Here is a 25,860-nt window from a genome sequence, read left to right as displayed (position 1 = left end):
ATCGCAGCCCAAACCACCTTAAACCAGTTAAAAGCGGCCAACACAATTGAGTGCAAATCTTCGTCTGCAAATCACATTACTTACTCTTAAGGCCGATTCACCAATGCTTAACCACTCGCAGAACGACAAAGAACTACCAAAGCGACGAAAGAGTAGCCAACCGAACTAAAGTTGAGAATACCATATACTTAATTCGGAACATTAACGAGGAGAATGTTATTCTAACAACAACCAGTGTCTGAATGTAATCTCTTGTGGTGCTGGGACGGAGCGCTTTATGGCAGCACGCGCTGATCGTGGCCAACCAACCAGACGAGCGGCGATCGGCGAAAGCAGCAGCTGCTTCAACAACGGCAATGAGCCAAAGCGACGCGACCCAGCACCGAGGCGAACCAGTAAGCCAACCTCTTAACAACAATAGCAACAACAACAAGTGCTTGTGGCAATAACACGGCGGTGACGAGCAAATTGACGCAGGTCAAACCAGATAAAACCGAATTAAATTCGTTTGATGCGATTCGCTTGCTGATGGATATACAGGCTAAATAAAAATGACAAAAGCAACAACAACAACACCAACAAATAAATGAATGCCAAAGAAACAAAACTAAATTATACAACACCAATATAAATACAATTTCTTTCGACTCTAGTGTACGTGTGTGTGATTGTGTGCGAAAAAAAACGCTGTGGACCACTGTGTAAACACCAGCAAAAGTAATAACAAGAAATATGTGCCAACACTAAAAAAACAACCAACCGAACACAAACAAATAATAGCGTAAACTCGTGCGAAATTCGAACTAATAAAGGAAATTTATGGCGAGCGGGAAGAGTTAAGGCCAAAAGGGAATTGCTGTGTGTGCTAGTAACAATTTATTTAAGCGCAATTTTAACTTTAGTGTTTATAATAATTATCATGATTTTCGTTTTTTTTTATGCCGGTGAGATTATGAAAAGATAATTCTTGAAGCACGCCGATTGAAGTGAGAAATTCGCAATTTGAGCAGGTGAGCGAATTAAAACAACACGTCTCTCGCAAGCACTCTGTGAAAAAAAATGTGTTTAAAATATTGAAAGATGTGTTTAAAAGTGAAATATTTTCATGTACGTATATATGTACATATGTATGTATGAATGTGAATGTATTGGGACTAAAACAATGTTTTGCCTCGATAATGCTCGCGTGCTTTCCGGCATAAATTAAAGTGCGATAAGCTCGGAGCAGTAGCGTCTTTAGAAATTAGCAAAGTGAAGAAACTATTCGAAAACGTGTAAGGAGCAGCAAAGTGCGCGCGCATCCGAATTTAGCAAACACAGCACTGCTTATGGAGCAATGAATATATGGTTGTGTTTTCCAAATTTCTTTAGGAAAGAGTTCCCATTAATAAGTCCAATATAATAATTGAGAAAAATATCGTTCCATATGATGTTGTTGCATATAAGTGTTAGTTGAATAACATAATAAAATCACGTTACTTTGTAATAATACCATTCATTAAAAGAAATAGTTGTCAATACCTGCAAAAAAACCCTCAAGCACAGGAGCATGCTTATGCATACATATAAGATAAGGATGTACATACAGGGTTTGTCCGGAAAATAATAGGTCTGAGTCGATTTAAAAAAATTTATTGAACCAATCGTAACAATTCTTTAAAAACTTTCAAAATCGGCTCCTTCTGCGTCGATGCAGCGCTGCCAGCCCGATTTCCAAGCATTCAAGGCGTCACGGAAGGCTTTCTCTGAAATAGCCTTGAGAGTCGAGGTGCATGCTGTTTGTATCCCCTCTGTCGTCTCAAAATGCTTGCCTTTCATCGGCTTTTTCAGGCAAGGAAACAAAAAAGTCCAGGGAGGCCACATCTTGGCTGTAGGGCGGCTGCGGAAGCGTTGGGATGATGGCCTTGCTTAGGTAGCTGTTCGCAAGAAAGGCGGTGTGAGCCGGGCGTTATCGTGTTGCAACTTCCAATCGGCTGCGATGTCCTGTCAGACCCGATTGACCCTTCGTTAGAGTCTCTTGAGGGCTTCCACATAAAACTTAACGTTAACGGTTTGTCCAGGAGGAACAAATTAATGGTGGACGATGCCTTTGATGTCAAAAAAGACAATGAGCACCATTTTCACTTTCGATTTGCTCATTGTTCCGGTCTTCATCAGCGAAAAGCTAAAGCAGAATTTAATCGCGTACCTTTGCTTTAACGAACGCTGCATTTTCGGCTTGTACCACTCACAGAAATACGTCGCGTGGAAATGTTTGTCTTGTTTCTCCAAGTGCTCGGAGACAACTGACCAGCTCGTTCGTTAGCCAGGAACGCCCTCTACCGAATCCAGTCGGTGCGCTCACGCTCCGATATACAGTCGGTTTACTTTACGGACAAACCCTGTATATAAGAGATCCTGCGTTCAAAAGCGCAGCGCACAGGCTTGCTAAATGAAGAGTACAATATAATTACATCGTGTATACTACTTAGGAACCCATGCTTATCCTCATGTTTCATATGTTTCCTTTTGTTTCCTGACTGTGTAGCCATATCGAGTCGGCCATGTGCTCACCTTAGCTCGTCCTATGCGCATTTCGATTACGCTACGTTTCGAATATAAGTACATATGTATGTGCCTTATAGTAAGCACAAATGTGTTCATTGTGTGAGAAAAGGTAAACAAGGAATACAAAAGAAAAACGAATATTGAACAAACAACTACAAAAATAGTGCGAATTTGTTCAATTTTATACAATGACACTTGTTACGCGTATCCAAGCGAGGTGTTAACTGCCCGTAGGCGAACAATCAAACAACACCTTCATTCAACCGAACTACCGAAACAAATACGCAATGAATCGATCAGCTATTGTCAGTGTTTAAAGCTTTATGGTCCCTTGATTTGATCACTTGTCGGCGTTCTAAACAATTGTACGCTTAATTCATTAGCGCCAATTTCGCCTGCGTGCATGGGTGTGTGTGTGAGTGTGTGTAAAGGCAACCATTGGCGCACGGTTGTTTTTGATTTCATTTTTATACTACTGCAACATGTTGCTACAGAATATAATAGTTTTGTTTACCAAATGGTTGTACGTATCACCTAAAACTACGGGAGGTGGATATAGGGTTATGTAAATATTAATGGTCAGGATGACGAGAGGAGTTGAAATCCGGGTGGCTGGATATCTGACCGTCCGTACGTCCATCCGTACAAGCTGTAACTTAAGGTATGACAGGGCTTTAATGGAGCCGGGGTGAAAGATGGACGCAAATTTCACCACTCACTTTAGGGGTGAAAACACACACCTTGAGACCCGACCGACCGATTTCAAATTTGGCAAGTGACATTTCTCTGAGATTCTTATATTACAGTGTGAAAATGGGTGAAATCGGACTACAGCCACGCCTACTTTGCAAACAACACAATTTTAAATCCTTTCTGATTCTTTTCTTTCGAGTGTACAAATCAAGAAGCAATCAATATAACGGTATAAAACTTTGCACGATCCAAATCCAACTAAAACTGTTCACCCCCTTGGATGCCGAATATATGGACTCCAGTACCAACTTTTACCGAAAATATTGGTCAACGTGCCAAATTTATAATTGAAATTCTCAGAGATTCCTTTCCTGATAGTAGTATGTCTTTGCGTTACAAAGAGTTAAATCGGGTTTATTCTCCCCAGAACCCCCATATAACTGATATAAAGACTTTCGGACTTCCGGGTGACTTTACACCGCATATATCGGTCAATATGTGAGTTTTGCCAGCACCTAAAGGAATATCTCGACCTATGATCTTTGCAAGTTGCAAAAGTGTAAAATTTTCGGTTACACCTGAGCTCAGCCCTTCCTTACTTGTTTCTCTTCAGTTTAACAAGTCGTACATATGTATACAGATAAACATGTACTAAATAATATGATTTCGTTCCGTTTTGCAATTCATATCTAAGTATACGTATTGTTTATTTACAATTTTTTGTTATTATTTATGAGAGTGTTAATAAAGAGTGTTGATAGAAGCGTAGAAAAATTATGCGAGAAAAATAGCGTATCGTAAATGTACATATGTATTTATGTAGCTATGCAGGCTCTTACACTGTCCACTACAGGTGGAATTTGACGGCTGATTTATATTGTCATAATTATCAAATTTAAACCGATTTAACAACAAAAAAACAAGAAAAATCGTTTACTTCGGCTGCACCAAAACTATAATTTTCTTCCAAGGTGCATTTTCTCTAGCATAAAGGAGAATAAAACGATTTTTATCTAGATTTGAATCGGTCAGTTTATATGCCAGCTATTTGTTTTACTGGTGGCTCCTTTTGGGTATTACAAACATCGTCGGAAATTTTATATATCAACCAAATCAGGCTATAAGAACAACAACGCCTTATCGCCTTCAAAATAAACTCATAAACTCCCTACATACCACAGCATAATGCAATTTTCCATAAACTTGTTTTAAGCAGTTACTGGAATAGACTTCGTTGGCTTTAATGAGTTTAGGTTCTTTCGATTTTCGCTAATTTTTGGAGCGGCGTTCGCTAGATTGTTAGATCATATTCTCTCTTCTCATATAGTCTCTTCATCCATAATAATGCGTTTGATGAATGTAAGGTCTTTAGCTCTACTCGACAACGTCTTTGCAGACGGATACAGGTCTATTGTTAGGAGTCTAGCTCTCTTCATACCCGAAACATTAACCAAAATATTGAGTTGCTCTATTCTGATGCCAAGACAACGATATTAAAGCTCTGTTTCCATAATCTTTACGATGTTATCGTTATTTACAGAGATCGATGGACGACTCGCATGAGACAAGTTTTTGATTTCAATTTAGGATACAAATTTTTATCGATTCGGTCTTATGCTGTTTTCTTTTATTATAGATTAAAACATCTCGATAAGCAAAACTTTGAAACTCTCTGAGAAGGTTGCCAAATTTGTTTGATATAAATGCTGAGCGTGAAAAATAATATTCAACTGTTTAAAAATAGACAGAAGCGAAGCCAACTTTTAGCCATTTCAAAAAAGGTGTTAGTTGATTTTTGTTTTTGCATCATTAGCAATGTAACAAACAAAAATTCGCTTTTGACCATGAAAATTATAGTTATTATAATTATTACACAGTAGCTGTAAAGTAAATTTCACACCCACTTAAACACATATAAACACATTTTACCAAATTATCGAGCCATATTACACTGTAATAAATTTTCGCAAACTCATGACTTAAAAACTACAAGTACAATACAATAATTTTAATAATTTATGATCAACAAGTAAATATAATATTGCATTTAAATAATAATGTAGCAAACAGGTGAACACAAATACTATATGCGTTTAATTTAGGGTGGTTATTTTTTGACCAACAATTTCAAGTTACCAAAGTAAAGAAATTTAAGAATTGTGGGATAGTTAGAAGACAAAAATTTGGCTACACAGGAGCTATAAGCCCTTTCTTTCTTATTTTTGATCGGCCAGTTCGTATAACAGCTATATGCTATAGTCGTCCGATCTGAACCTATTTACTTTTCCGAAATTTCAGCGGTGTCTGGAACAATAAGTTGTGCCAAATTTCGTGAAGATCTCTTATCAACTAAAAAAAGACTTGATATTGAGGCAGCGAATAAGTGAGAGATAAGTTTGCTATATGCTGGGGTGAACCGATATCGAAATTCCAGCTTCTTGAGGGAAGAGAAGCTCTGCAAAATTTCAGACCGATATCTCAAAAACTGATAGACTAAGGCTGAATCGACTCTGATTATTTATATTTACATGTACTTTATAGGATCTCCAACCTTGCCTTCTGAGTGTTACAAACTTCGTGGAAAGCTTAATACACCTTGTTCATGGTATAATTACGAGAAATAGAGCAAGCCCTAATGAATCTGCGTTAAACATATACGAGTAGAAGCGTCGCACTAATAACATGCAAATCGTAGACAGATAAATAAATAGCAAAGTAATTGGAATTTCGCCGAATGTTTGCTTTGATCATAAATTTTTTTTTTTTTATTTTATCTATGCCTACAAATGAGCTTCACTCCAAAACTTTTCGCAAAACATGGCTTAAACAACCGCTAGTACGAAGATATGTATATAATAAATACACATATGTATATATATACTAATAGAGCGCCTGGCAATTAACATTTGTTTGAGATTTGATTTGAATCCCAATCATTGGGCTAATTTAAATGAGCGCCTGCGCGCATTACAAGTGGAAAGTAAATTTGAACAATATTCAACACATACGCACACATGCAAGCCGCAGCGCAAACAGGCTAATATTCCTGAATGATCGCACACTACCAGCTGACTGCCAGCTGATACCACTACACATGCATATACCTAAACGGCAGTAAACGCATATATACGAAATTTGTATATACGTACGTTTGTGTATGTGCTTTGGGCGACTCTCGCAAAGTTTGCGCACTCCCCAAAGCAATAATAACGCTTGACTCTAGCACTTCGTGTAATTTTTTTTAATTTGACTTTTATTGTTTCTTTGCTCGCTCGCATTCTACTGTCGTTGGCATTGTTGTTGCAGCCAGCGTACGATGGCGCTTGCGGTCGCTCGTCGTGTTATTCAACTCATTCCCTGTTCTCTGTTATTACACTTCGATTCACATCGATTGAGATAAAAGAAACTGTAATTAATAATTTTCAGTTATTTGCCGCTGATATACCGAAAAGTTCGCAACGAAATCGTGCAGTCGTCGGTAGCCAGTTCGCAACGCCGCAATACGTACTCAAAAGGCAAAGAAAAGTGTAACGAAAGCGTCAAGCCGGAAACGGAAAGCTAACCGCAAAACTTGAGTGAAGTGAGCAATAAAATTAGTATGTTCAAATTTATGCATAAATTAGATCAAATTAAAACTAGCAACGTGACCAAACGTTAAATAACTAAAATAAATAACTAGTGAGCAAGGACTTCGTGCTGAGAAATTATGTTAAAAGTGTCTTAAAAATGAAAAACGTCGTTTAAATAAAAAAAAAACACACACACACAGAAAATTACTATTTTAATATTTTGTTACATACATATGTACATATGTGCTTTTAAATATTTAAAATAACACAAGAAAAATGGCTGATCACACACCAAACGGCAATGCCGAAGGTCAGGTTGGCCTCACTATACCCACCATCTCGGCGAGTTTATCTAGCACAACCGCCAGTCAACAGTATAACGGACATCCGCCAAATGCAAACCATAGTGCGCCTAATACGCTGGCCGATACCAATCACCTGAGCACAGACGGTGGCAATCCTGCGAGCCGTAAAAACTCCCGCCTCTCGCTGCGCGGCTTCGGACACTTTCTACGCAAAAATTCGAGGCAGGAGGATGAACGCAAATTCAGTTTGGCGCAGCTAACAACGTAAGTAAATATGTCCAGGCTTTTTGTGTCATTTTTGAATTTCCAAACCTTTCTTTTGGCTTTGTAAAGTGGTAGTTAAAGATTGACAAAACACGATTTAAAGTAAACAAATGATTATGCACGAACTATTTTTTGCGCTATAGTAGAACTTGAAAAGTGTATAATTATTTTCTAATCAGGCTTTTTGCTCAATTTGAAGCAATTACTACACTTTGTCAGCCCAATTACGCGAAACCGTTAATTGCTTTGCTAAAGAAAAAATTTTTATTGAGACAGTGTAGGCTCAAATGTAAATGTTAAATGTAACATAAAATATGAATTTCAAATGTTAATGAGAAAAAGTAAGAAGACAATGAAGTGAGATGAAGTGAAATTCAGACTGAAGCTCATACAATGTATTAATATATATTAATATATACTTTATTACAATTTAAGTTCTCTCAACTTAAACTAATTTACATTTTCTATTGTTTGATTTTGGAGTTAAGTGGTTGATTTGAAAATATGTAAAATTAAAATACATTTCACTGCATCATTGTCTATTGTTCACTAATCGGCACTTATTACATTTTAGAATTCAATTAATAAAACTTCGAAACTATAAGCGAAATATTAAATTTAAAAAAAATTGTTAAACAAAATTTTCTAAAATTTTTTTATCAGGTAGTCGAAAAAGTTTTTTCGTATTTCTAATCAAATTTTAACTTTTTTCATATTTGTAATAATAAATAAATAAACAAATATGTACCATTTTGGTCGACCACTTTTTGCTATATTTCCACTAGAGACATTATTCCATCAGTGTAAATCGAAATTTCGAAATATTCAGAACGGAAGCGACCGAACCATTATTGTTGTTCTACGCGAACTGATACAGCATTTCATTGGTGGCTTGCGTGGCATTCTTCCCTTTTTTATACAAATATTTTAAAATATAGCGAATTTCTTCATTATTTTCGCTCATTTTTGAGCAGCTGTAACTTTTTTCAACTTCCACGAATTTTTTTTGGTTAAATGAAGCTTAAAATCTTACCTTTCCAACAATATATGTAATGGCATATAGTGATTGGTAGCACTGGAGAGTTACGACTGCAACGACATCTATTAACAAAGTACGAAAAGACTTTTTCGATTACCCAATATTAAATTCAAAATTCAAAACAAAAATGTTAAGGAAAAATTTGTAAAATTAAAAACAAAAATACCTCCAGATTTCAATTTGCTTAGACATAATTATATTGACTCAATTGCATCAAATATGCTCTTTTAATACAATCTTCCACACACTTGTTATAAACCTCGCCTGGAATGGCCTTCAATGGTTTCAGCTTTTTTTTTTTTTGGTTTTAGCTCATTTTTGGAGCGAAAATTTGCTAGATTGTTAGACAGTTTCGACATCGTATTAAGAAACCCACATCTTTTCAACTGTAATGGCACTCTACTCGACGTCGTTATTGCAAAAGATTCAACTTCTAGGTTAGGTTAATCAGATTGGTCCTTTGCGAAGATTCAGATCTTAGTCTAGCATTGACACACTTCTTACCCGAAAGATTAACCAAATGTGTTGAGGCGATCCATAAGGTATGTTAAAATCCTCTGCTATTTCTTCGATGTTAATACTACATTTTTCCAGCTATGTTTTTCTTAACTTTTTCGATGTTATCGTCATTAACAGCGGTTATTTCATTACTAATCCAACAAATCTTAGATATTGTTAGCTGCTGTCTCGAACTCGATTCTTCGATTCGATATTCTCTTATTTAATTATTTGTAATCGATTCAATAAGCACACTAATCTAATATTCATCGGTCAGGCAGTGAGCAGATATGAATTACAGCAGCGATATCTCACCACTCATAAGCGTGTTGTACAACTAGTTTAGCAAAATCTAAGGATGACAGCTCATCAATTGTAAATGGAAGTGCAGAAAAGGTTTCCTAAAGTTGATTCCGACGTTACAGTTTGTAGAACTTTGAAAAAAAGCTGGAAATGATAGTGGAGTAGTAGTAGCAGGCAGTGACGGATGGATTTCGCGAATGAATACATATGTATGTTTCAAAGCCCCCCGAGTTTTGGGTAAAAGGGAAGAAACTGATATGGAGGAAAAGGGGAAAGGTTTATGAAAAAGAAAATATAGTGCCAAGTGTGAAACATGGTGGAAGCGGTGTTATGGTTTGGGTCTGTATGAAAGCCAACGGTATGGAAAACTCTCATTTATTGACTCCATAATAGAACAGAGATTTTATATACTTACAATGTTGTTTCTATAACTTCTTTAAAAACCGCAAATACGTCATAACATCAAGAAGTATGCTCAAGGATATTATAATGTAGGAATGTGCGAAAATTACAGCAGAAGATACAGGGAAACTTGTGCCCAGACGTCTTATAGAAGTACCCAAAAGAAAAGGATATCCCACTAGATACTTATTAATAAATTGTATAATATCATTTTTTAATATTTTTTTCAATAATATTTATCTGTACGCAGACTTATGCGGGCAAGTGTATGTAGTTACATGTATATATACGAAATTGCTTTGATACTCGTTTAATCGTTGCACATAAACAAAATTTGCGTTCAGAAATGTAATTCACAAAAAAAATATTATTTTGAGTTTCGCCAAATACATATGTATGTATGTATATCACTGAATTTCGTTCATTAAATATTTATTTTCACTCACCAAGCCGAAAGAGCTTGCGAAATGAAAATTTAAGATTTCATTTTCATTGCACTTTTGTAATAATCGAAAATATCCCGCATATTGTAAATATATATGCATTATTATTCATGTGGCTTTGTAAATATATTTGTCTGCAAGCTGATGAAAAATTAATTTTTCCAGCAATTGAAATGAAATCAGCCAAAACAATCAATGCAAAGTTACAATACGAATAAATCACAAAAAGAAAGGGTGAAGAAGAGTGTTTTCAAAAATAGAAAAACTGATAATTCGGTAATAGAAATTGGAAACTTATACCAACGTTTTCTCTAATTCGTATTCAATGAGCAATAACAAATTTCAAGTAACGTATTTCCCCAAAGTGATTACATCCACTTGCGAATCAGATAAAAAGCGAGTTTCTTTGTAATTTTTTAAAAGGCATTTTTTTCAATTAATAAATAAAAAATATGAACTTAATTTACTTCAATTAGTTTGAAAATATTTAGATTATCTTCAGTAGGAACTCCAAAAAAGGTGTTTGATGGTCAGAAATATTTGTCTGCTTAAATTTTTCTATAAACCAAAAACCAAAACAAAAAATCAATTATTAATGGATATGAATACTGGCAATGATCGAAGGAATAGTCAAAATTCTGATTTTAACAAAATGGCCTAAAAATAAGAGAAAACATTAACATTAGTCGCGCCGAAGCTATAACATCTTCACAAATACAAAAGTTCCTTGCAAGATTTTTATTTCGATCATTCAGTTTGTATGACAGCTATATGCTATAGTAATATGATCTGAATATTTTTGAGGAGTTTGTGTTATTGCTTTAGACAATAACCCATGCCAAATTTCGTAAGAAGGTCATACGACAATTTCAGGCCGTTTGATACAGGCGCTTGGAAAATTTCCTTCCCGACTCTGAAACAGCATTTCTAAAAAAAATAAGATTTGGCAACCAATTACACAATCGTCATTATTTTATAAATACGCTCATAACTGAGTAACCGAAACTGCCGGATCAACTTGGAATTTTCGGAGAAAATTCTCAAATTCAAATTCTCTTAAAATTATTCGAATGATGTCCTATACACTAGTCGATTAGTCGAATACCAAAAGTTCTACTACATATGTATATACATATATATGAACATTCGATATATATACAAAACAAAACAAACATTTTTTTTAATTCACAAGTGGTTAATACCCCTTAAACTACAGTTATGTATGTGAATGTATTGTTACTTTGGTAAAGATAAAGACAACAAAAGGAAATGTGCGGCAACTAAGCTGCTAAAAAGCTTTAAGGAAATTGGCTAAGCTCAGATAGCCACAGGCAGACTTACAAAAATTAATTCTAATATACACACATAAAGTACCCATATGTATACATATACCTGGTGTAGCTATTTGATACTCTTAATGGAGATTTATCAATATATTTATCTCTAAGTGGAAAATATTTGCAGCCTTAAAATGTGAGTGCATTTTGTTTGCAGATGTTCAATTCAATTTCCATGAATTTCAATGATGATTTGGGCTGAATTGATCACGGATTTTTATTGGCAAACATCTCTTATTCTGAACGGTAGCGAAATTGTCATTGCACTTGTATTTAATTCTTCACAATTAGTCAGAAGGTAGTTCATTCAATAATATCAAAAAAACGGTTTAGAATCATTCTTAAAAGCCTACGAATTCATATTGTTTATCCAATTAAATTTTTGTTTGAGTGAAATATTTCACTGAACAAATTTGATTTTATAATTAGCGCGCCTTTTGTTGTGTCGGTATGGAAATTTGTATGTTTACTTTCAACCCAATTCCAAATGAAAAATATATTTAATGAGAGCGATCAGCTCGATTATTTGATTTATAGTATACCAATTGAATTCAGGTCGCTGAGCTTATTTCAAACACACTGGAGGGAAATGAAATGAAATTAGCAAAATATCATTATAACATACATTTGCACTCTTGTATGCCCCAAAAATATTTTTTCCACAATCTATATATACAAGTATTTATATATGTATGTACATGCATTTGTTTGTAAATATTTAAGCACGCGGAATATAATTATTAATTTATAATAATGAGGGCAATCAGCCATATTTTAGCCAACATTTTTAATTCTATATTTAAGTCACAAGAGTATACGCTTAAGATCAAATATAACCCAGACAGATTCATATACACTCAAGATCAAATTTGACACCGACTATTTCATATAAATTGTGCATGCAAACCGATTTCATAAAAAGTTTTATTCCTGGATTAGTTCAACTTTTTTATGCTTGTGTAAAGTTTGAACTCCATATGTCAATTAGCACGTGGTTTGTATTTGTTTGTTTACGACTCTGAACTGATATAAGTCACATTATTATAAAATTCGACATATTTCCCAAAAAAATCAGTGATTAATGAGTTACATGAGTTTCTTCGGGTAAAAGAAGTCTTTTTAAACAATTTTTTTCTCATATAAAAAATTAAATATTTTATTAGCACTTTTTAATGTTACAAACATGCGCTATTAACAGAGAAATTCTGAAATTTTCGATAAAAAATATTTTAAGCTCGGCCATTGCGACGGCATTTCCGGTTATCCTTATCCAGCTCGAGTTGGGTGGATAACTCCTTACAGGATCAGCTAAAGTGAAAAAATACGCGTCTTAGTTGAAACCAAAGGACAAAGGAAAAAACTTAAATTTGATTTTTGGCAGACACTTTAAAAAAAACAAATTAAAATTTCAGTGAAAATTTCGCGAAATTTTTTTTCAAATAGCTGTAATAGAAAAAAATCCTACGACCAAGCCTTTAAGAATTGTATCTCAAATCTGTGTGTAAAATTTCATGAAGATCGGTTGAGTAGTTCTCGAGAAATCTTGTCAATCGACTTTAAAGACACAGTTTCGAGAAAAACGCGTTTAAAGACGGCATACTTAGCCTAACTAGCCCCAAGCACACAAGTTCTCAAGGCTGTATCTCTGAAACTATTACTCGGATCAACTTGAAAATGTACTCGTATGACAATATTCTACATGTGTTGAGACAAAACTTGTTTGAAAGCTAAGTCTCTAAAACAAAAAGTTGTTCATCCCTACTTACACATTTACATATATGCATACATATATACATACGAGTATAAACTCAAAGAGGGCAAGTTCGTTGCCCTACAATTACAAAGAGTAATAAAATTCAATAAAGCAAAAAGAATATTATTTTGCCCTTTTTTACAATTAGCCCAGATTTTTTAATTAATTTCATTCTGTTAAAATACATACATATGTACGCATGTATCAAAGACCATATATGTTGTATGTAGTAAATTTAGCGTTTGGATTGTCTGGATTTTGATTATTCTATGATTTATAACGAATAATGGTGTATTTTAAAACTTGTTTCTTAAAACAACCAAACAAATTTAAGATTTAAATAGTTATATGGTACATATTGTCAAAATATACCATAGATAACATAGTGACTCAGCATGTGCGGTGTGGAGCAGCGGATATAGCGACATTAATCATTTGATTTGTGGTAACTGGCGAACGTCAAAGCGAACAAACAACTGACTTAAATTGAATGGAAGTATAATAGCAGCCAGTTACTTCATTTCAATGAGGCGTCCATACACTCTCTTCTATTGATTTCAACTGCATAATTTTGTTGTTACTTTCACGTGTAATTTCTTTTTCAAGAGAATAGAGCTGCAACATACATAAAGAACTGAGAAAACGTGAATCATATGAACGAAGGAATATGCAAGCAGAGTCAAAAGTGTCTTCTTAAGGGCAAGTTAGTTATGTTCGCCTAACTATTATACTAAGTATCACCTAAAACTAAATGAGATAGATATAGGATTATATATATAGTATACAATGATCAGGATGACGTAAAGAATTGAAATCTGGGTGACTGTCTGTCTGTCTATCCTTCCGTCCGTGCAGTACTTGAATAAAAATTAAGATATCTACTTGGTACGCGAGTTGCTTAGTACAAAAAAAATTACGAGTTCGTAGATGGGCATAATCGGATTACTGCCATGCCCACAAAACGCTATTAACCGAAAGTGTATAAAGTGCTATAACTAAATTAAGATATATGAGATATGGCCTAAAAAGCAGGCGTTTCACGTAAGCTCACCTCGTGATTTTTAAAGCACATCACATCGGAGCGCGATAGTCACGGAAGCACTGGCCAGGTACGGTGGCTGCTTTATTTATATATAGGCAGCCAGCTTCCCGTGAGCTCACCTCACATCGGAGCGCGACAGTCACCGAAGCCAAGCCAAGCACGATGCCTGTTTTATTTACAGCTGGCGCCAGCTTCCTGTTAGCTCACCTCGTGATTTTTAAAGCGCATGACATCGCTTTATTCATATAGAGCCCGCTTTATGTCAGCTCACTCGTGACTTTTAAAGCACATCACATCGAGGCGCGAGAGTCACTTAAGCACTATGCCATCTTACGACCAAAATTGTTCAAATCCAACAAAAACTGTTCAATGCCCTAGATATCGAATGTTCGGACACCAGTACCTATAGTTGACTTTTGATCACAAATATCGGTCAATGTGTAAGTTATACTATATAATTTTAATTCAGGCATAATCCTTCTCTGACAATGATATGTCTGTATATCCTAAATGGGCTGAATCGGGCCAATACTTCCCCTAGCCTTACAGGTGAAGGAAAACCGAAATAATAATTACCACTCATATTGAAAAAATTAGGGTATTGGTTATAATATGGATATATATTGGTTATATTTGACAATGGAAATATAGTCTTTATATTCGGATATCTCCCCTAGATATGTAGAGTTTTTGCCCATTTTACAATAGTAATTATACAGTCTTGGGCATGATTTCGTTCCAATTAAACTTTGTTAAGAATATACAATATGTAAAGCAGGTAACAACTTCGTTGCAAATCGTCAAATAATGTGTAAGGATGAAATTTAATCCAAAACTTATCGCTAACATACCGATTGTCTATTATTACTATGGTGCTTAACAAGCTCAGTTCGTAGATTATAACAACAATGTAAAATGTTGTCAATGACTTTGGCAGAGATAACTCAAGTAGTATAGTTAAATTAATAGCAGGCGAGGCCACAACACAATTCTCATACATTTTAAAGCACACGTGACTATTGTGTGATTAGGTTCATTTGCAGCACACCTGCCAATAAACATAAACGTGTTTGTTATGGCAGTAGTCAGACAGATGATGCTTGTTGGCTACTTATATGAAAATAGAGTCGATTACTTTACGCGGGTCACCAAGTGCGCTCTAACTACAAACTCAGTCGAGATGGGAAGAGTTATTACTTCCTTATGTGTCTGGATAATTTTTCCCATAATAATTTTATCATTCTGCAGATAGGATAAGGGTATCAAGAACCAATCAATGTAAATCGGCGCAACTTAATTTATCATAACCGATTTCTTGCTATATATTTCAACAGAATTGAATCTTCGTAGGAACATTCAGCTAGCACTTGTAGAGCACTCAACTGTTTTCAAAACTGACGATCACCTTTATAAGGTTGTACACCTTTTTTATATAATTATTATCACTCTAATATAACACTTTCTTTCCTTAATACAATTTTAGAACTGTAAATTGAATACAAAAAACTATAAGTCTCTATAGCCGCTGGTTTTTCAATACTAATAAATTCACATTAATCTCATTTTACAGGGAAGCATTACCGAGATTAGATAATTACAGAATATCAAAGCGGAACATGAAGCGGCCATCGATTGGCGAACTGCATGGCGAGCTGCAAGAACAGGTAAGTCAATAACAAACAAACATCACCGACATATGTATATATTTCAATACAATACAATAGACAACAACAACAACGTATATTATTTTTTATTTTAGAGGAATATGACTCAAGCTTAACAGATAAGAAAAGGTTGGAAAGAGCGGGCGGGGAGTGACATGATTTTTTCAAATAAAAAAAGGGCAGAAGAAATAAATCTAAAAAAAAGGTTGAACCTGTAAACCTAACGTACTATATATAGTATATAAATATATAGATAATCAGCTTGACGAGCTGAGTTGACCTTGCAGTGTCCGTCTGTAAACAAACATTTTTCGGGAAGAAGAGAATGTGTCTTAAAAACTGAGGGACTAGAGAAATAACCTCCGAAAAACTGACTTTTCGGATTCGTCTATATCGGTAGAATAAATCCAGCCTTTGCGTGAACAAATTTTTTATTTGACAAAATAATTTTACAAAATTTGACATAGATTGTTACCCAAGGCAATGCTATAAACTTCGAACAAACTATTTAAATTCGGATTTTTTTCAAGTAATGAGTTCATGATATTCCAACATGTACTCATTTTTGCAATCTACTGTACTATATATGCGTGGTAAATATCAATATTCAAGTGGCAGACACTCGAACATTCCGAACTGATGATATAATTTCCAAATAGACTAGTGCAGAGCCTTTGAAAATTAAAAAAAGAGAGGAAACCATAGCAATGAAACCCAGTAGTAACGAGAGCTAAATGACAAACATTGAAATAAAAATAATTTATGAGCGATCTGAAGTCGGAAAAAGGAAAGCGGAGGGACGTGGTTGAAATTTTAAGGGTTAAAAACTGTTTATCTCGATTTCCGGCAAAACTACGGGATCTATAGAAAAAGGTAATATTGCAAAGTTGTAGGTAATGAAAAGATCCATAAACTCTGTATACAAACTTTTTTTATATAACCTCTAAATTTATGTAAAAAAAATCAAATAACTCAGTTTTTTGGATTTTTATCTTGAACAAACAATTTTTTTCTTCCACGCAATTTGATATCAACTTACGTACTTTTGTTTCAAACAAGATTTATCCAGCAATTTTTATTTATACTCTTTATATTGAGCACATATAATAAGAAACGCTAATTTTCAATCAAAAATTCTCACATCAAAATATCAGATCTTTTTAAAGTCAATAGTCAATATTCTTTGAGATATATACTTTCTGATAGTATAAAAAATATATACATTATTGTGGTAAATTTTTGCAGAAAGTGCAAAAAGAGGCCCAAACGGAAAATTATTTTGTAAAATGAAAGTAGAATTAGATACACCTCTAACTTTTATTAATCCATTGAGCATGAGCTGAGCGTATGGAAACATCTCCTTCACTAACCAAACCAAACCTTTCAAATGTAAAATCATGCTTTATTTTGTTGTTGCCTCTTACGACTCTCTGCTATTCTTGGTATTCGAAATTTAAATACTCTTCACAGTGTAAAATTTTGTAAGTACATATGTATTATATGTGCGATATACTAAGACTCAGTGCCGACGTAAATAATGACAAGAACTTCAGATTTACCGATAACACCTTGAAACTAAGTGTGATCGAAAGATAACTCAATTAGCGTTAACTCATGACAGGCCTTTCAATAGCAATAAATATTCGTCTATATTTCTTATCAGCCTCAAAGCGTTACACATAAGGTTATTGTATACGTGTAATTATGATGAATGAAAGCGTAAGCGATAGGTTATAAGACGCTGTAAATACGGAGCCCATGTAGTATGTCGCTTTAAAATATATACCGCTGTGATCCCAGTAATACAAGTATAAATACGAAAATTGTGTTCGCGAATCAATACACAACTCTCACAAATTTCTAAGCGGCATAAACGCTTTGATGATGAATATTGAAGCTTTCTACTATTTCGCGTTGCATGGAATATTAGGAGAGTACGTAGTATTCTAACTCTGTCTGCCATTTTTTACTCTATTTTTTACTTTGCAAGTTTTGATGAATCGTGCCGTGATATTTTCTTAATTTCCTCCATATAAATACATATGTATGTATGTTTGCAAATAACTTGTTGTACGAGTACTTGCTTTTAATTATTTATTTTGTTTCATAAAATTGTTTCTGATAGTATCAGCAGCAGTATTAGCATCGCGACTTATTGTTACCATTTCAATATTGTCACATTGAAGTAGATCTTCAATGTCGTTTATTCCATTTTATATATGTATGTATGTATACTATATACAATTATTTGTCAAATCTATTGATTTAGAGTGTAAAAAAAATTTTATATGTTTTTATTTTAAGTTTTTTTTCATTCCAATTTTTTCCACTCCACATGCGTTCGCTTATTGCTATCTTTCTGGTTATATCTGGTTCTGTCAGTCATTTAACATATTGATGGCATGTTCGATATTCATGTAGCTGCCACCGACCAACAGCACTCGAGTTTTTATTTAATTTTTTTTTTCCATGCACCTACGTCTGCCGTGCTTTGTTTTGTTGTTATTGACTGGGTCGTTGAGTGTTGCACTGGCGAAATGCCGTATAGATCAAGCAACTTTTTCGATAGTTTAGAGATTTTCATTCATTTATTAAAAGAAAATATTTAAAGGAATCATCGAATTATGAAGTTGGAATTGAAACACTCGAAAATGTATGTATATACATAGGTACAGTTGTATACTCGCCGCGTTCATAGAATATTGATAAAGAAAAGCGTTAATAGCATCGGCTGCACCCACCCTTCATACCACGTTTCTAATAGCAGAAAAAAAATTTTATTTGGTACTCTGAAAAATGTGTTCTTAAACTCCTCTAAAAAAGTTTCTTCAAGTATGAGCTCTTAATTGTAACGCGAATGTCCTTCGCCTTACAGTTTTCTATTTTTTCTTTTTGAATTATCATATGAAAAATTTCAAATCTCGCTTCCATCTACTTAAGAACATCACCGTTGCTAGATTTTGTAGAGAATTGATTGCTCTATAGGAAGTATCTTACGTAGTTTTCTTACCCAGGACTCGATTTTTATCGATCAATTTATATGACAGCTATATCCCACGCGTATAAGTTTTCAATTCTAAATCTCAAAACAAGGAATTATATATATACAGGCAGACAGTCGACAGACGGACTAAATTGGCATATCTTCTCATTGATTTTTCATTGATATTTCAGTGGTTAAAAAATAAATGCTGACACCACCCACATATATAATTTACGCATGCATACATATGTACATACATAGCAGAAGACTTTTAAACTCCCACAATTAGTTTCTTAATAAGTGATGCGATCATTTCAAACGCTCAAGCAATTTAGCGCACCAAAATTAAAAATTACACAGTACACAAAGCTACTCACATATATCCAGACGCGTATAAACAAAAGCACATAAGTGCACAAAAGTGCGAAAATATGCGCAACAATTGGCAATTCATTGCCCGACTACTTATTTCCTTTAGCCGGGCGATTATTAGCACCACGTTGCGAATTAGCGTATGTAGTTATGATCATTATCACCAAGGCGTACAACAAAAAGCAGCTAAATGAGTATGCGAATTGTTATGTCCAGTATAGGTATGTGTATATGCGTGTGTACGTGTATGCATCTATGACCAGATGATCTAACAATGCTAATCAAAATTCATTAACTTTGCGTTAATTAATTTAAATTTGCTTCAATTCCGCTGTGACGAATTGTTTATAATGCTAACGAGTAATTGACAACTTTTTTGTTGGAAAAATCTATACTATTTATGTATTAGTATATACGTATGTGTTTACAATATAAGTTTACAATTATTATAAGCACATACACATACTCAACTTTAGTTGAAATTTAGATGTAATAAAACCTTTACTCATTAACATATGTAGTATGTCCGATTCATATCAACAGTTCACGTATTTTCCAGTGGTATACATGACGTATGAGTAACATTTGTAAATCCAAATTATAATTGTTTAATTGTTGCCGTAGATTTCAGTGCACTATAAATCATCAATGACTTCGCTTAGTGTGAAAATTGATAAAACAAAAACTTAAGCATAATATTCTCTAAATTTTGCACTTCTGCTACTTCAGCTACTACAAGAGGCGTTCCAAAGTAAAGAGGACTTAAAAAAAACACAACAAATGTTTTTTTCGGCAAAATCAATTCATTTTATTCAAAATAGCCTTCTTCTGCTGCGATACAGCTTTTTTTCACGGTCCAAAAGCATGCGCGTTGGCCGGTATGGCCGCCAGTATGCCAGCGCAAGCCTTTTGAATGCCCTCTACGTCCGCATAACGCTTTCCTTTCATGGGCAAATGCATTTTTTCGAAAAGGAAGAAGTCGCACGGTGCCATATCAGGTGAATACGGGGAGTTGTTAATGGTTAAAATGTGATTTTTGGTCAAATAATCGTCCTTCGAATGTTGGATTCTGAGCAATTTTTGGTCGTCAGTCAATTTGTGCGGTACAAACCGTGCACACACCTTTCGTAAGCCCAAATGTTCGGTCAAAATGCGATAAATCAATGTTTTGGAGATGTTCAATTCCATTTCCATGAATTTCAATGATGATTTCGGCTGATTTTTGATGAATTCACGCACAGTTTCTTGTGATCACGGATTTTGATTGGCCCAAATGTCACGTCTACTTTGAAAATGTTGAAACCACTCGTGCACTCTGCTATGGTATAGGCAATCATCGCCATAAACTTGTTTCATCAATTGAGGCGTTTCGGTAAAAGTTTTACCAATTTTAAAATAAAATTTAATGTTGGCTCTTTGTTCGAAGCTCATTTTTGCACCGATAGCACAAACCTACTGACACTTAAAACGCAATAACTTCACTTCCAATAGATGAAATGTCATAAAATTCTCACTGGACAATCGATAAAAATAGCAGATTCTAACGCACCGGTCGATATATAGATAGCGCCACCAGGGGGCGCTAGAATCAAAAAGTCCTGTTTACTTTGGAACGCTCCTTTTATATAGATGCAAATTAAAATCTTACTATTTTTTGCCCACAGTATAAATATATATATACACATATACAAATAGACGCTTGTAAATACATATGTAATAGCGGTTATTTTAATTAAAATATACCGAAAGGCAATAAACGAGTTGTAAACATAAACATTTAAAACAGCGAATGAGAGTGATTGAAGACAAGCAAATAATTTGATTTCATCCAAAAAAGCCCAATTTGGCATTTCACTTACAATCAATTGAACGATTTGAAACCTATTAGCACTGCGATTTAAATTATTGTTCCTATTTGTTTTAACACTTGCCAACAAAACGTTTGCTGATAGAATTAGAGCAAACGGCAGACCGTTTAACTAAAAAGTTCATTATTAGAATTGAATAGCACGAAGGGCTCATCATTTTAAGCGTGTACTTATAATGATGATCTGGAACTTTAGTCATCGACTCACGACTAGCACTAGCACTATAGTTTGGAGACAATAACTAAACGCATGAATGAAACTCTTGTATGTAAAATATGCAGAAAGAGCCTTCGGCCCATAACACGAAACGAAAAATATGAAAAGTCCACACTTCATTATATAATTCTCCCCTCATGATCTACAATGTTCAGCACGGAAGAGGATGAGTAGCCTTAAAAATCTTCTCAAAGGATAGTTTTTTCAAGAAAATTTTAGTCTTCTCCAAAGGGCTAATGGTGGTCCGCCTTAGACGATTAATAATACGAAAGCGATTTTTAGCATATGACCATCCAACCAATGTAAGACAATGAATTGTTCGCAATCGAAAAAAGTATTTTCGTTGACTGTTACTCTCGTTCAACAGGCAGAATTAGGAATTACATAACCGGTACCTACTGTAATCTCTACATAGATAATTTATCTAATTTCACCGAGATGTAGTGGTTTCTGATTCTGACTAACATCCAAAAGATTTTCTACTGTTTGTTGCGTTCATTTTTCGGCAGGTGACAGGAAACCCCGGAGCCTACTTCTTTTTCCATGTAAAGCTATATACATACATAAGTACATACATGCATATGTACATACATATATTTTAATGCACATAAATATTATTTTTCACTCACAGAGCATCCAGATGCCTGAGCCGCCACCCGAAAGCAATAGTCACATGATCAAATTAGGTTGGATTAATGGCGTCGTCATACCATGCTTACTCAATATTTGGGGTGTCATGTTGTTCCTGCGTCTCAGCTGGGTAGTCGCCGAGTCCGGTATAATGCAATCACTAATCATCATAGCCATTTCGGCGGTGGTTTGTGTGATCACCACACTCTCATTATCTGCAATCAGCACCAATGGTGAGGTGAAGGGAGGTGGTGTCTATTTCATCATTTCACGCTCGCTGGGCCCAGAGTTTGGTGCATCGGTTGGTGTTGTCTTTGCATTCGCGAATGCCGTCGCTGCTTCCATGAACACTATCGGTTTCTGTGATTCATTAAACGACTTATTGAGTAAGTGTTAGAAAGTTGGAACTGTTTTTAGTGTATATGGATTATTGTTATTGCTTTTCTATTTAAACAGAAAGTCATGACCTCAAGATTATCGATGGAGGCATTAATGATGTTCGCATCGTTGGCGTGTGTACGATAGTGGTGTTGATTCTTATTTGCTGCATAGGCATGGAGTGGGAGTCGAAGGCTCAAAATTTCTTGATCGTCACCATAGTTTTGGCTATTTTCAATTTTCTTATTGGCGCTGCACTCGGGCCGCGTGGCGATCAAGAAGCAATCGCAAAAGGATTTGTTGGCTTCTCTTGTAAGTTATTTCAATTCGGCTCGAGTCGAGACAGTCAGTCAACGAATGATCAATTGATTTACTACTTTTTAGGGAGTAATTTCAAGGAAAACTTTGGCGGTGACTATCGCTATTCAGAGGGTGTTAATCAGGATTTCTTCAGTGTATTTTCCATTTACTTCCCCAGCGTGACGGGCATACAAGCGGGTGCGAATATTTGCGGCGACTTAAAGGATCCAGGTGCAGCCATACCTAAGGGCACATTTTGGGCCCTGATGATTTCAATGGCTTCATATGCGCTCTTCGTTTTGTTCGCGGGCGGTGCAGCGGCACGAGATGCCTCCGGTAATATAACCGATTTGATTAATGGCACATTGGTCAGTTCAGAATTGGCGTGCAAAGTGGACTCGGTAAGCGCCTAAGTGTATGCAAAGTAATTTTTTGGCAATTTTAAGAATTTTTAAAATAAATCAGTTAAAAAGCTTGCCCTATTGATGTCGATATGGTAATGAAATACTTATATTTGATATAGAGTTCAATGGCATAGAATTAAAAGAAAACAATTTAAATTCACGATCTCGGAATAAGGAAGATCCAATCCAAACCTTTCTGATTGCCAAGAGATTCGCGGTAGTCGGAACTATTTACCTGCATTGGCATTCTTACTCATTCACATATTAACCACATGCTTGTTTACAGTCCTGCAAGTATGGCCTGCACAACTCATACTCTGTTATGCAACTGATGTCCATTTGGGGTCCACTTATCTACGCCGGCTGCTTCGCTGCGACTTTGAGTACAGCGTTAACTAACATACTTTCCGTGCCGCGCCTGGTTCAAGCCTTGGGAATAGATCGCATTTACCCCGGTTTGATTTTCTTTTCCAAGCCTTATGGCAAACATGGGGAGCCTTACCGTGGCTACGTGCTTACCTTCTTCATATCGGCAGGATTCTTACTAATCGGCGAGCTGAACGTAATAGCTCCACTTATTTCAAATTTTTACTTGGCTTCTTATGCCTTAATTAACTTCTGCACATTCCATGCATCATTTGTAAAACCACTCGGCTGGCGACCAACATTCAAAGTGAGTATCGATATGTATAGCGAAGTTTGTTCACTCTAACCGATTTAACGATTTCTTTGCATTGCTATATTTCAGTATTACAATACATGGCTAAGCTTATTTGGCTTTATACTTTGCATCGCGATTATGTTCCTAATCGATTGGAAGTCTTCTCTCATCACGTTAGTCATTATATTTGCTCTCTACCTAATCGTTATGTATCGCAAGCCAGAAGCTAACTGGGGCTCCTCAACACAAGAGCAGCAATATAAGGCCACACTAACCGCCGTTCATCGCCTGCAAAACGTCTCCGATCACGTGAAAAACTACCATCCACAAATATTGGTGCTTTCTGGCGATCCCAGCAGTCGCCCACCGCTAATTGATTTCGGCAACATGCTCACCAGACACAATTCCCTAATGTTTATCGGCAATGTTGTCCCGGTAAGTCTATTGGCGGCACGTTTCCGACACAATCGAGAATCTCTTGTAACGTTTAGCTTTTTTCATAGATGAGTATGGGCTACAAAAACCGTTTGAGTGTCATAAAAGATGGTCAGAAATATTTGGATGCGCGCAAAATTAAGTCTTTCTATAATGTCATCGATGGCCTGTCCATGGAAGAAGGCGTTAATGCGCTAATTAAAACCACAGGCTTTGGCAAGTTAACACCGAACATCGTCTTGATGGGCTACAAAACCGATTGGGTGCAATGTCGTCGACAGTGCGTGGAAAGCTACTTCAATATTTTATAGTGAGTATCATTGGAATAAAATTTGTGCTACATGTACGAGTATACATGGCTTCATCATCAAATTTCTCCTTTCAGCAATACATTTTCGCAGCGCATGGGCGTGGTTATACTGCGTCTACCGAATGGTTTGGAATTTTCCGAATTGAACCCCGAAATACCGATAAATGGCCGACATATGCATAATGCTAACGAACTGGGCTACACGAATGCCTTGATGCCGCGCGCAAATGCCGCTTCGGAATTGCTGCATGTGGACTCTAATTTGAATCTGGCTGGCGTTGACAGCACCAATTCCTCATTCACAGTGTCCAATGTGCCATCTATGCCCAATATGACGACAAGTACACGCAAATATACAGTAAGTCAAGGTGACGGTATAAAATACTTAACGAAAGGTGGCTCCGAAGTACCAAAAGATGTGCTCGACGCTGTGACGATATTCCTGCGCAAACAGCCCAAGGGTACCATAGACGTTTTCTGGCTTTACGATGATGGCGGTAAGCATAGATACGCTGTAAAAAAAATTGCTTTTCTCATACGCAATAAATTTTCCAATTATTGGTAGGTCTGACCATGTTGCTGCCTTATATACTCTCGCTACGTTCAAATTATCAAAATTGTAAGTTACGCGTATTTGCATTGAGTCACGGCAAGGACGAGGTAATGGAGGAGAAAAAGTAAGTAACGTCAAGTGCCGCCACAAAAGTCAGCGCATATTTCATTATTATCATTCTAAATATACTCATGTCTTCTGTAGCATGGCCAATCTACTCAAGAAATTCCGCATCAAATATTCCGAGCTAATAATGCTTAAGGGCCTGTCCACAAAACCGCGCATGGATACGCTGGTTAAGCATAGACAGCTCATACAAAGTTATTGTCACAACTCTGTCAATGAAATGCGTCATCTTGAAGAAGAACTGCACACGTTAGAAGAGAAAACTCACCGTCAGCTGCGCATACACGAATTAGTTGTGGAGCACTCGTCAAAGGCGACACTCGTTGTTATGTCGCTGCCTATGCCGCGAAGGGTGCGTATACACAAATACACAAAAAACACATTTTAATTTCTGATTTTTATTCACAGGAAGCGATATCAGCTGCGTTATACATGTCATGGCTGGAGATGCTTACCACCGATATTAATTGCCCTGTAGTGTTGGCGCGTGGAAATCAAACGCCTGTTTTGACATTCTATTCCTAGTTTTGAGTACAAACACACAAGGCGTTTTATAGACGATTAAAACAAGAACAACCAACGCACTTATTAAAACATACATACATACGTATGTAAGTACGTATGTATGGACATTGAAGAGTATATTAATTTTTTGCTTGTAGTATTATTAGTTTGTAATTTGATAAGCTCAGCCAATGAAAAAATATTAATGGAAAATTGAAAATAAAAAATGTTGCTATTTTACATCAACAAGGAAATACCGAA

At 35.6% G+C, this 25,860-nt stretch overlaps 1 protein-coding gene across 1 annotated transcript; it reads left to right on the top strand.

The window, feature by feature from the left end:
* The first annotated feature begins 315 nt into the window (after window positions 1-315).
* LOC105225976 (bumetanide-sensitive sodium-(potassium)-chloride cotransporter) lies at window positions 316-25,860 on the top strand. Its single transcript, XM_029550115.2, has 13 exons — window positions 316-395; window positions 6,667-7,378; window positions 15,766-15,859; window positions 21,930-22,314; window positions 22,385-22,618; window positions 22,691-23,007; window positions 23,297-23,683; window positions 23,759-24,106; window positions 24,175-24,416; window positions 24,492-24,913; window positions 24,982-25,093; window positions 25,174-25,447; window positions 25,504-25,860. Exons 2-13 carry the CDS (start codon window positions 7,086-7,088, stop codon window positions 25,618-25,620), a joined length of 3,225 nt encoding a protein of 1,074 aa, XP_029405975.1. The 5' UTR covers window positions 316-395; window positions 6,667-7,085; the 3' UTR covers window positions 25,621-25,860.

This window comes from Bactrocera dorsalis, chromosome 2, assembly GCF_023373825.1.
Source record: "Bactrocera dorsalis isolate Fly_Bdor chromosome 2, ASM2337382v1, whole genome shotgun sequence".
NCBI classification, from domain to species: Eukaryota; Metazoa; Arthropoda; class Insecta; order Diptera; family Tephritidae; genus Bactrocera; species Bactrocera dorsalis.
Note: the sequence above shows the minus strand (reverse complement) of the source record. Positions and strands in the feature narration are given on the sequence as shown.